Source organism: Heptranchias perlo, chromosome 11 (genome assembly GCF_035084215.1).
Source record: "Heptranchias perlo isolate sHepPer1 chromosome 11, sHepPer1.hap1, whole genome shotgun sequence".
NCBI lineage: Eukaryota > Metazoa > Chordata > Chondrichthyes > Hexanchiformes > Hexanchidae > Heptranchias > Heptranchias perlo.
The window spans coordinates 76905745-76919278 of NC_090335.1; the positions used below are offsets into that span (position 1 = coordinate 76905745).

General features: G+C 55.7%; 1 protein-coding gene across 1 annotated transcript in view; it reads right to left on the reverse strand.

Moving 5' to 3' along the window:
- The window catches only part of pwp2h (PWP2 small subunit processome component), a 56158-nt gene that overhangs the window by 25847 nt on the left and 16777 nt on the right, over positions 1-13534 (reverse strand). Inside the window, exons 11-16 of the mRNA XM_067993408.1 lie at positions 12526-12674; positions 11167-11314; positions 7516-7666; positions 6346-6526; positions 4132-4279; positions 1295-1403 (exon numbers count right to left, since the gene is read on the reverse strand). Of these exons, the coding sequence (XP_067849509.1) occupies positions 1295-1403; positions 4132-4279; positions 6346-6526; positions 7516-7666; positions 11167-11314; positions 12526-12674 (886 nt within the window). The remainder of the gene's footprint in view (positions 1-1294; positions 1404-4131; positions 4280-6345; positions 6527-7515; positions 7667-11166; positions 11315-12525; positions 12675-13534) is intronic.

Consider the following 13534-nt stretch of genomic DNA (forward strand, 5'->3'; position numbering starts at 1 on the left):
ACCAACCGCGGCTAAATACACGGAGAAACACACACCACCACTGCCCAATGGAATTGACCGGCAATCTCAACCCACCATTTCCGCCGGCAAACAATCAAAATTGAACCATTGCATTGTACACACGTCACAGTACAAACCTACCAGCACTGGGATACATCAACAACAACCTTTAATCAGTAAAATGTCCCAAGGCGCTTCTCAATGGAGCAGTTATCAAACAAAATTTGACACCGAGCCACAAAGATATTAGGACAGGTGACCAAAAGCTTGGTGAAAGAGGTAGGTTTTAAGGAGCATCTTAAAGGAGGAGACGGAGGTGGAGAGGCGGAGAGGTTTAGGGAGGGAATTCCAGAGCTTAGGGCCGAGGCAGCTGAAGTCACGGCCGCCAATGGCGGGGCGATGAAAATCGAGGATGCGCAAGAAGCCAGAATTGGAGGAGCGCAGAGATCTCTGAGGGTTGTAGGGCTGGAGGAGGTTACAGAGATAGGGAGGGGCGAGGCCGTGGAGGGATTTGCAAACAAGAATGAGAATTTTAAAATTGAAGGGTTGCCAGACTGGGAGCCGATGTAGGTCAGCGAGCACAGGGGGTGATGGGTGAACGGGACTTGGTGCGAGTTAGGATACGGGCAGCAGAGTTTTAAATGAGCTCAAGTTTATGGAGGGTGGAAGACGGGAGGCCGGCCAGGAGAGCCGTGGAATAATCCAGTCTGCAGGTAACAAAGGCAGGGATGAGGGTTTCAGCAGCAGATGAGCTGAGGCAGGGACAGAGACGGGGGATGTTACGGAGGTGGAAGTAGGCGGTCTTGCTGATGGAGCAGATATGTGGTCCGAAGCTCAGCTCAGGGTCAAGTAGGAGGCCGAGGTTACGAACGGCCTGGTTCATCGGAGAAAGTATCTGCATCGGGAGGCCACAGTCGTCACGCAGCTCCGGTTAAAGAGCTCAGAGCGGAGTTACAGACCGAGAGGGGTGAAGGTAATTCGTGCCTGAGAGTGGAGAGGACAGTGACCCCACCCCCACCCCGGGAGGCACGAGGGCGCTGCAGATGGTCACCTCAAGCAGCACAGCAACAGCCTGGGGAAACCCAACCTCCGAGGATCAGGTGAAGAATCTCTACTCTCGGTGCCTCCTTCCACACACATTATGGTAAACCAAACTCTCCCAGTCCCAAACTGTGCAACAACTCACCGAAACAATGGGTAAAAAAGGGACGAACATCATTTTCAGCACATTACTCCCCCTCCCCCCAGCCCCTGTGGATTTCAAGCCCCGTACCTCCCTCCCCCCCCCAGTTACCTTTCTTCACTCCCGGCAGACTGATAGCGACTCCACCCTCATCTCCAGCACCATCATCGATCAAAGCCACGCTTCCAAACTCGGTCATCTTCCTGCGATCCAGGAACTCCTGCGACAGGACCGTGCATTTGTGAGAACAGCGAGGTCAGCGATAAAGGAGGGTCGCTCAGCCCAACTCTCATCTACCCTTAATCTCATGGGACCCGCACCCCAGGGAGAGTCGGTGCCCGTGCGACCCGCACCCCAGGGAGAGTCGGTGTCTGTGGGACCCGCACCCCAGGGAGAGTCGGTGTCCGTGCGACCCGCACCCCAGGGAGAGTCGGTGTCCGTGCGACCCGCACCCCAGGGAGAGTCGGTGTCTGTGCGACCCGCACCCCAGGGAGAGTCGGTGTCTGTGCGACCCGCACCCCAGGGAGAGTCGGTGTCTGTGGAACCCGTACCCCAGGGAGAGTCGGTGTCCGTGCGACCCGTACCCCAGGGAGAGTCGGTGTCTGTGGGACCCGCACCCCAGGGAGAGTCGGTGTCTGTGGGACCCGCACCCCAGGGAGAGTCGGTGTCTGTGGAACCCGCACCCCAGGGAGAGTCGGTGTCTGTGCGACCCGCACCCCAGGGAGAGTCGGTGTCCGTGCGACCCGCACCCCAGGGAGAGTCGGTGTCCGTGCGACCCGCACCCCAGGGAGAGTCGGTGTCTGTGGGACCCGCACCCCAGGGAGAGTCGGTGTCCGTGGGACCCGTACCCCAGGGAGAGTCGGTGTCCGTGGGACCCGTACCCCAGGGAGAGTCGGTGCCCGTGGGACCCGTACCCCAGGGAGAGTCGGTGTCTGTGGGACCCGCACCCCAGGGAGAGTCGGTGTCTGTGGGACCCGCACCCCAGGGAGAGTCGGTGTCTGTGGGACCCGCACCCCAGTGAGAGTCGGTGTCCGTGGGACTCGTACCCCAGGGAGAGTCGGTGTCCGTGCGACCCGCACCCCAGGGAGAGTCGGTGTCTGTGCGACCCGTACCCCAGGGAGAGTCGGTGTCTGTGGGACCCGCACCCCAGGGAGAGTCGGTGTCTGTGGGACCCGCACCCCAGGGAGAGTCGGTGTCCGTGGGACTCGTACCCCAGGGAGAGTCGGTGTCCGTGCGACCCGCACCCCAGGGAGAGTCGGTGTCTGTGGGACCCGTACCCCAGGGAGAGTCGGTGTCTGTGGGACCCGTACCCCAGGGAGAGTCGGTGTCTGTGGGACCCGTACCCCAGGGAGAGTCGGTGTCCGTGGGACCCGTACCCCAGGGAGAGTCGGTGTCCGTGGGACCCGTACCCCAGGGAGAGTCGGTGTCTGTGGGACCCGTACCCCAGGGAGAGTCGGTGTCCGGGGGACCCGTACCCCAGGGAGAGTCGGTGTCCGTGGGACCCGTACCCCAGGGAGAGTCGGTGTCCGTGGGACCCGTACCCCAGGGAGAGTCGGTGTCCGTGGGACCCGTACCCCAGGGAGAGTCGGTGCCCGTGCGACCCGCACCCAAGGGAGAGTCGGTGTCTGTGGGACCCGCACCCAAGGGAGAGTCGGTGTCTGTGGGACCCGTACCCCAGGGAGAGTCGGTGTCTGTGGGACCCGTACCCCAGGGAGAGTCGGTGTCTGTGGGACCCGTACCCCAGGGAGAGTCGGTGTCCGTGGGACCCGTACCCCAGGGAGAGTCGGTGTCCGTGGGACCCGTACCCCAGGGAGAGTCGGTGTCTGTGGGACCCGTACCCCAGGGAGAGTCGGTGTCCGGGGGACCCGTACCCCAGGGAGAGTCGGTGTCCGTGGGACCCGTACCCCAGGGAGAGTCGGTGTCTGTGGGACCCGCACCCCAGGGAGAGTCGGTGCCCGTGCGACCCGCACCCAAGGGAGAGTCGGTGCCCGTGCGACCCGCACCCAAGGGAGAGTCGGTGTCTGTGGGACCCGCACCCAAGGGAGAGTCGGTATCTGTGGGACCCGCACCCCAGGGAGAGTCGGTGTCTGTGGGACCCGCACCCCAGGGAGAGTCGGTGTCTGTGCGACCCGCACCCCAGGGAGAGTCGGTGTCTGTGGGACCCGCACCCCAGGGAGAGTCGGTGTCTGTGGGACCCGTACCCCAGGGAGAGTCGGTGTCTTTAGGAAGGGAGGAGGGAAAATGAATGGTGTTGAAGGATTTTGGACTTTTCAATATGGATTTTTAATACCAGTTTTAAAGAAAACTAAAAGGATGGGCTAGAAACCCTGGATTAGTTGAGAAAAGAGCAGAATTTGGTTGAAAAGTATTAACAACAAAGAATAAAACACAGAACTGTTAAACTCGACTGATCAAGATAGCATGCTGGGAAGTTTGACCAAGTTCGAACAGTATTACTGCTTCAGACTGCAGAAGGCTAACTGAGGCAATGTACTTTCGCAGAGATAAGGGATTAAAGCTCGGCTGAAACGTTAGAAACCGTCATAAACATCAGAAGCTGTTTCTGTAGCAGCAGCTTGATCGAACCGTGGGAAGGAGAGAGAATGGAAAATTACCACCAATTGCACCAATACGAAGGGCCTAAAACCAGCCATTTTAGTAAGATCGAGGAGACAGGCCAGAAGAACCACAAGAAGGGTATCAACGGAGAATTAACCCATTAGTCTCCTGAAGCAGAAGAATTTACCCATTCTGAGTTTCAAGTTGTACTGAGTAAGTTGTAAACATCTCGATCAGTAAAACTGTTGTGTTTTAATGTCAATAAAACTAATTGTTAGAAAAGTTTAAAGCCTTGGTTGATGTTACCTCTGGATTACCCTAAAGAATAGAGAGTTAAGAAGCCCTAGTGTAAATATCTCAGTGCCTGTCCCCCCCGGAGGGTTACTCACCTCCATCGCATCCAGAGACAGATTACAAGAAATTTCAAACTTCTTCACCAGGAGTTGCTCTTTGACATTGTAAATACAGACGAACTTGGAGTGACCACCGGCCAGCACGGACTGTCCATCAGCCGAGTAACACAGGGTGGAGAATGACCTGCGAACGGGGCAAGAGGGTCAGCACGCAGCAGGCCTGCACGGAGCTCCGTATTTATAAACGTCACGCAGCACGATCCCCGTCTCTTCCCCCTGTCACCTGCACCAGCCGCCCCTCACTGAGGCTGGGGCACACACCGGCAACAAGCCTCACGGGCTGCTCGTCCGTCAGCTCCCCAACGCCCCAGGGCGGCGGAGCCGGGCAGAGGCTCACAGCGGAGAGCTCGTGACAAAACCGCGGCAATCCGCAGAAAACGGTCACCGGACAAAACACTGTCAGAGCAGTTGGATGATGAGCCAGACGGAGATATGGTGAGGTCCAACCAACATACCCAACTGTCCTCTGACTCTCGCTACACCTCGTCCTTGAACTGGCTGCACCTCCCCAGGCCAGAGTGTAATTATTTCCCAGTAATGTACACTGACTCACAGGCGGAATTAATATCACATAGAACATACAGCACAGAAACAGGCCATTGTCTGTGGGACCCGTACCCCAGGGAGAGTCGGTGTCCGGGGGACCCGTACCCCAGGGAGAGTCGGTGTCCGGGGGACCCGTACCCCAGGGAGAGTCGGTGTCCGGGGGACCCGTACCCCAGGGAGAGTCGGTGTCCGGGGGACCCGTACCCCAGGGAGAGTCGGTGTCCGGGGGACCCGTACCCCAGGGAGAGTCGGTGTCCGGGGGACCCGTACCCCAGGGAGAGTCGGTGTCCGGGGGACCCGTACCCCAGGGAGAGTCGGTGTCTGTGGGACCCGTACCCCAGGGAGAGTCGGTGTCTGTGGGACCCGTACCCCAGGGAGAGTCGGTGTCCGGGGGACCCATACCCCAGGGAGAGTCGGTGTCTGCGGGACCCGTAGCCCAGGGAGAGTCGGTGTCTGCGGGACCCGTACCCCAGGGAGAGTCGGTGTCTGCGGGACCCGTACCCCAGGGAGAGTCGGTGTCCGGGGGACCCGTACCCCAGGGAGAGTCGGTGTCCGGGGGACCCGTACCCCAGGGAGAGTCGGTGTCTGTGGGACCCGTACCCCAGGGAGAGTCGGTGTCTGTGGGACCCGTACCCCAGGGAGAGTCGGTGTCCGGGAGACCCGTACCCCAGGGAGAGTCGGTGTCCGGGGGACCCGTACCCCAGGGAGAGTCGGTGTCCGGGGGACCCGTACCCCAGGGAGAGTCGGTGTCCGGGGGACCCGTACCCCAGGGAGAGTCGGTGTCCGGGGGACCCGTACCCCAGGGAGAGTCGGTGTCTGTGGGACCCGTACCCCGGGGAGAGTCGGTGTCTGTGGGACCCGTACCCCGGGGAGAGTCGGTGTCTGGGGGACCCGTACCCCAGGGAGAGTCAGTGTCTGTGGGACCCGTACCCCAGGGAGAGTCGGTGTCTGCGGGACCCGTACCCCAGGGAGAGTCGGTGTCTGCGGGACCCGTACCCCAGGGAGAGTCGGTGTCTGCGGGACCCGTACCCCAGGGAGAGTCGGTGTCCGGGGGACCCGTACCCCAGGGAGAGTCGGTGTCTGCGGGACCCGTACCCCACATGAGCCTCCTCCCTCCCTACTTCATCTCATCCTATCAGCATATCCTTCTATTCTTTTCTCCCTCATGTGTTTATCGAGCTTCCCCTTAAATGTATCTACACTATTTGCCTCAACTACTCCATGTGGGAGCAAATTCCACATTCTAACCACTCTGGGTAAAGAAGTTTCTCCTGAATTCCCTATCGGATTTATTAGTGACTATCTTATATTTAAGACCTCTAGTTCTGGTCTCCCCCACAAGTGGAAACATTATCTCCACGTCTACTCTATCAAACCCTTTCATTATCTTAAAGACCTCCATCAGGTCGCCCCTCAGACTTCTCTTTTCTAGAGAAAAGAGCCCCAGCCTGCTCAATCTTTCCCGATAGGTGTAACCTCTGAGTTGTGGTATTAGTTGAGGCAGTGCCGCATTAGCATTAACACAGCCATCAGTGACTGGATCCGCTCCATGCCGGAACTCAGAGGCTGTTTCCTGACACCTGTTTAAAACCGGATCAGATGTGGAGCGATCGGGGCCCTGGTCCCGTTCCCGGAGACACTCACCTGCCCTTGGCAGCCTGCTTGGCCGTGATCTTGTCCAGTTCCTTGCGGCCCATCTGCAGATCGTGTCGGCCTTCGATGGAGCCCGTCTGCACCACGTTCTGGTGATCCCAGAAGGAGATCTGACCATCGAGCGTGACGATTGCCAGCTCCCTCCCATCTGGTCGGAACGTGACGTCCAGAACTGAAGGAGAGAAGTTAGGCAGGTCAGAGGTGGCCAGAGTGCTGCTGACACTGCCTTCTAATCATGACTGCAGGATTGCAAGTCTGAAGGTCAAAGCTCAGAACTCTGCTTTCTCCTTCCCTTAACTTGACATATCCCTGGGATGGTGCAGTAGTGTTTGTAGCGCACCACAAACTGCACACCGCAAACTGCACACAAACCTTTGTAGCACACCGCAAACTGCACACCGCAAACTGCACACCACAAACTGCACACAAACCTTTGTAGCACACCGCAAACTGCACACCGCAAACTGCACACAAACCTTTGTAGCACACCGCAAACTGCACACCACAAACTGCACACTAATCTGTTTAACACATACCAGTCTAGAATCATAATCATACAACATGGAAGGAGGCCTTTCGGCCCATCGTGCCTGTGCCGGCTCTTTGAAAGAGCTATCCAATTAGTCTCACTCTCCTGCTCTTTCCCCATAGCCCTGCAACTTTCTCCCCTTCAAGTATTTACCCAATTCCATTTTGAAAGTTACTACTGAATCTGCTTCCACCACCCTTTCAGGCAGTGCATTCCAGATCAGAACTCGCAGCGTAAAAAAAATTCTCCTCCTCTCCCCTCTGATTCTTTTGCCGATCACCTTGAATCTGTGTCCTCTGGTTACCGACCCTCCTGCCACTGGAAACAGTTTCTCCTTATTTACTCTATCAAAACTACTCATCATTTTAAATACCCCTATTAAATCTCCCCTTAACCGCCTCTGTTCTAAGGAGAACAACCCCAGCTTCTCCTGACCCTCCATATAACTGAAGTCCCTCATCCCTGGTACCATTCTACTAAATCTCCTCCGCACCCTCTTTAAAGCCTTGACATCCTTCCTAAAGTGTGGTGCTCAGAATTGAACACAATACTCCAGCTGGGGCCTAACCAGTGTTTTATAAAGGGATGAAGATTAAACCATGTGACTGTTTGCAGCAAATGCGTGCCCTCACCGTCAGAATTCAAGACCAGGGTCTCCTTGGTTTTCCAGCTGTCGAACATATCCCACAATTTGACCGTCTTATCCCACGATGCACTAGCCAGAAGCGCCTGTGACGGACTGAAGCTCAGGCTGCTGATTGGCCCCTCGTGTCCAGCCAGAACCTGAGAAACGGTTTAAACAAGCAGTGAGAGACTCTGGTTATAGACACACACCCCACCAGTGACCTGTCCCAGTCAGCACCCTGACTCTGATTATAGACACACACCACCAGTAACCTGTCCCAGTCAGCACCCTGACTCTGGTTATAGACACACACACCACCAGTAACCTGTCCCAGTCAGCACCCTGACTCTGATTATAGACACACACCACCAGTAACCTGTCCCAGTCAGCACCCTGACTCTGATTATAGACACACACCACCAGTAACCTGTCCCAGTCAGCACCCTGACTCTGGTTATAGACACACCCCACCAGTGACCTGTCCCAGTCAGCACCCTGACTCTGGTTATAGACACACACCACCAGTAACCTGTCCCAGTCAGCACCCTGACTCTGGTTATAGACACACACCACCAGTAACCTGTCCCAGTCAGCACCCTGACTCTGATTATAGACACACACCACCAGTAACCTGTCCCAGTCAGCACCCTGACTCTGATTATAGACACACCCCACCAGTGACCTGTCCCAGTCAGCACCCTGACTCTGGTTATAGACACACCCCACCAGTGACCTGTCCCAGTCAGCACCCTGACTCTGGTTATAGACACACACCACCAGTAACCTGTCCCAGTCAGCACCCTGACTCTGATTATAGACACACACCACCAGTAACCTGTCCCAGTCAGCACCCTGACTCTGGTTATAGACACACACCCCACCAGTGACCTGTCCCAGTCAGCACCCTGACTCTGGTTATAGACACACACCCCACCAGTGACCTGTCCCAGTCAGCACCCTGACTCTGATTATAGACACACACCCCACCAGTGACCTGTCCCAGTCAGCACCCTGACTCTGGTTATAGGCACACACCACCAGTAACCTGTCCCAGTCAGCACCCTGACTCTGGTTATAGACACACACCCCACCAGTAACCTGTCCCAGTCAGCACCCTGACTCTGGTTATAGACACACACCACCAGTAACCTGTCCCAGTCAGCACCCTGACTCTGGTTATAGGCACACACCACCAGTAACCTGTCCCAGTCAGCACCCTGACTCTGGTTATAGGCACACACACCACCAGTAACCTGTCTCATGTGGCACCCTGACTCTGGTTTATAGACACACACACCACCAGTGACCTGTCCCAGTCAGCACCCAGACTACAGTACTCAAATACGGCCCAATCTTCAGCCTGCTCCCCCAACCACTGCCTCTCTCCATGGTAATTTTCATTCGCTAGGACTGAAAAAATGTAATTTCCTGTGACTTTCCTGATGGCCCACTGAATAACAGTACCTCAGTCAGGGAGGGTGGAGGTTGGAGGGAGGGTGGAGGTAAGAGAGGGATTGGAAGGAGGGAGGGAGAGAGTGAGAAGGGAGGAGGGGGAGAGGAAAACTGTGAGGACCAGCCTGATAAATCGGGGTTTTTCAGTATAGAGAGGTTTTTCAGGGTGTGGAGGTAGATGACGTACTTAATGGGACAGACACAGACACAGACCCAGAACAATCCTTTCAGACACACAGGGCACGGGGTCAGTACAGACTAACTTAGGGCAGATGTATTTCTTTACACAGAGCTGGCGAGCAGCTGGAATGGATTTACCTGGAGGCTGGGCTCAATTGACAATTAGCTGGATGGTGTGAATGGGAGTCGGGAGGGGGCAGGGACTGGGGGAGGATGGGTCTAATAGGCCGCAGGGTCTCCTTCACACAAACCAATGGTGTAAATCCTCAGACAGAGCAGGAAGGGACCGCCTTCGATCCGCAGTCTGTGTTAAGTGAGCTGGTATCCAGGGACACAGCGGGGTGTGGTAATTTATCCCAGTGCCCCTGGGCTAGGGAAGGGGAAAAATATCAGGGTCCAATTACAGCTGTTCTGGATGCAGAGCACAGGCAGACACACACAGGCAGACACACACAGGCAGACACACACAGGCAGACACACACAGGCAGACACACACAGGCAGACACACACAGGCAGACACACACAGGCAGACACACACAGGCAGACACACACAGGCAGACACACACAGGCAGACAGACACACAGGCAGGCAGACAGACACACAGGCAGGCAGACACACACACACAGACAGACACACACAGACAGACACACAGACAGACACACAGACAGACACACAGACACACAGACACACACACAGACAGACACACACACAGACAGACACACACACAGACAGACACACACACAGACAGACACACACACACAGACAGACACACACACACACAGACAGACACACACACACACAGACACACACACACAGACAGACACACACACACAGACAGACACACACACAGACAGACACACACACAGACAGACACACACACAGACAGACACACACACAGACAGACACACACACAGACAGACACACACACACACACAGACAGACACACACACACAGACAGACACACACACAGACAGACACACACACACAGACAGACACACACACAGACAGACACACACACAGACAGACACACACACAGACAGACACACACACAGACAGACACACACAGACAGACACACACAGACAGACACACACAGACAGACACACACAGACAGACAGACAGACAAGATTTCCAGCTGTTGTGTGTATGAACAGAATCGAATACACACATCATCTGGGGGTCACAGTACGTATCCGAGGGCTAGCCAATGCCCATGGGACGCTACCCGGGCAAGGGGTCAGTGTCTTCAGTCAGTGTGACTCCGGCATAGGAACATAAGGAGGCCATTCAGCCCCTCGAACCTGTTTTGCCAATCAATGAGATCGAGTCTGATCTGTATCTTAACTCCAAACACCCGCCTCCACATCCCATAATACCCTCGGCTAGCAAAAATCTATCGATCTCAGATTTAAAGTTATTAATTGAGCATCTAGTGCTTTTTGTGGGAGAGAGTTCCACACTTCTCCCACCCTTTGCGTGAAGAAGTGTTTTCTAACTTCTCTCCTGAATGGCCTGGCTCTGATTTTAAGGTTGTGTCCCCTTGTCCGAGACTATCCCACCAGCAGAAAAGGTTTCCCTCTATCTACCCTTTCAAAATCCTAAAAATCTCAATCAAATCACCCCTTAACCATCTATATTCCAGGGAATATAAGCCTAGTTTATGTAATCTCTCCTCATAATCTAACCCTTGGAGTCCTGGTCACATTCTGGTCGATCTGCACTGCGCTCCTTCCAAGGCCAGTATTTCCTTTCTAAGGTGCGGTGCCCAGAACTGTACACAGTACTGCAGATGTGGTCTAACCAAGGTTTTGTATAGCTGTAGCAAAACTTCCTCCCCTTTATATTCTAGCCCTCTAGATATAAAGGCCAACATTCCATTAGCCTTTTTTGATTATTTTTGGTACCTGACTATATTTTAGTGATCTGTGCACATGGACCCCTCAATCCCTTTGAACCTCCACTGTTCCGAGCTTTTCATTATTTATAAAATCCGTGTACAGGAAAGCCAGTGATCGATTCCATACTTACATCGAGTAAGCGGCCGGTTTGCATCGACCACACGAATACCTCGAAGGAATCCTGCGACCCGGCGCACACAATCTCCCCGCTCGAATCCAGAGCCAAGCAGAAGAACTGAGTGGGCCGCGGGGATGTGAAAGTGCGGAAATTTCGATACCTATGACAGGCATCAAGAAGAAAGCTCGTTTACCAGGTTTCACTGGTGACACCTACATTCCCAGGTGGCTGTCACAAACACGGGGACACTCTGCAACGAACAGCTTCAGATGTACAAATACAGCCAACACCATCGCCCACCCAAACACCATTTCCTTGTATAATGAGTATGGTCGTTTAGCGGTTGTGGCATTAGATAGGCAACCCAGAGTTCAAATCCCACCACGGCAAGTTGTGGAACGCAATTCAATTTAAAAAATTGTTTTATTCATTCTCGGGATGTGGGCGTCGCTGGCGAGGCCGGCATTTATTGCCCATCCCTAATTGCCCCTTGAGAAGGTGGTGGTGAGCCGCCTTCTTGAACCGCTGCAGTCCGTGTGGTGACGGTTCTCCCACAGTGCTGTTAGGAAGGGAGTTCCAGGATTTTGACCCAGCGACGATGAAGGAACGGCGATATATTTCCAAGTCGGGATGGTGTGTGACTTGGAGGGGAATGTGCAGGTGGTGTTGTTCCCATGTACCTGCTGTCCTTGTCCTTCTAGGTGGTAGAGGTCGCGGGTTTGGGAGGTGCTGTCGAAGAAGCCTTGGCGAGTTGCTGCAGTGCATCCTGTGGATGGTACACTCAGCAGCCACAGTGCGCCGGTGGTGAAGGGAGTGAATGTTTAGGGTGGTGGATGGGGTGCCAATCAAGCGGGCTGCTTTATCCTGGATGGTGTCGAGCTTCTTGAGTGTTGTTGGAGCTGCACTCATCCAGGCAAGTGGAGAGTATTCCATCACACTCCTGACTTGTGCCTTGTAGATGGTGGAAAGGCTTTGGGGAGTCAGGAGGTGAGTCACTCGCCGCAGAATACCCAGCCTCTGACCTGCTCTTGTAGCCACAGTATTTATGTGGCTGGTCCAGTTAAGTTTCTGGTCAATGGTGACCCCAGGATGTTGATGGTGGGGGATTCGCGATGGTAATGCCGTTGAATGTCAAGGGGAGATGGATAGACTCTCTCTTGTTGGAGACGGTCATTGCCTGGCGCGAATGTTACTTGCCACTTATGAGCCCAAGCCTGGATGTTGTCCAGGTCTTGCTGTATGCGGGCTCGGACTGCTTCATTATCTGAGGGGTTGCGAATGGAAGTGACAGCATCAACCACATGGCTGATATCGGCAATGACGCACAAACTGATCGGAGTTGAAGCTAAGTCAAGCCCACTAAAGACTCACCTGTGAAGGTCAAATGCTCGGACTGTTCCATCCAGAGAGGCACTGACCACCACATAACCCGTGGAGTTGAAGGTAACCGCGGTAACGCTGCTCGTGTGTTCAGTAAATGTCACGAAGCAGAAACCGCTGGTTGTGTTCCAAACCTTCACCTAATGAACGGACAGAGAGCACAGGGTTAGTCACAGCAGTTCAGATACCAGCCCTGACCGACAGCACACTGATAGAGGGATCCGGTCATTGGCAGGACATTGTAACAACAGGAATAGGCCATGCGGATAACAAACACGTTCCTTTTTCAAAGGGCACCATCCCACCTTCTCCCCACGTCCCTCACCCCCACCTTCTCCCCACGTCCCTCACCCCCACCTTCGCCCCACGTCCCTCACCCCCACCTTCGCCCCACGTCCCTCACCCCCACCTTCGCCCCACGTCCCTCACCCCCACCTTCTCCCCACCTCCCTCACCCCCACCTTCTCCCCACGTCCCTCACCCCCACCTTCTCCCCACGTCCCTCACCCCCACCTTCTCCCCACGTCCCTCACCCCCACCTTCTCCCCACCTCCCTCAACCCCACCTTCTCCCCACGTCCCTCACCCCCACCTTCGCCCCACGTCCCTCACCCCCACCTTCTCCCCACGTCCCTCACCCCCACCTTCTCCCCACCTCCCTCAACCCCACCTTCTCCCCACGTCCCTCACCCCCACCTTCGCCCCACGTCCCTCACCCCCACCTTCGCCCCACGTCCCTCACCCCCACCTTCGCCCCACGTCCCTCACCCCCACCTTCGCCCCACGTCCCTCACCCCCACCTACTCCCCACGTCCCTCACCCCCACCTTCGCCCCACGTCCCTCACCCCCACCTTCGCCCCACGTCCCTCACCCCCACCTTCGCCCCACGTCCCTCACCCCCACCTTCGCCCCACGTCCCTCACCCCCACCTTCGCCCCACGTCCCTCAACCCCACCTTCTCCCCACCTCCCTCACCCCCACCGTCGCCTCACCCCCACCT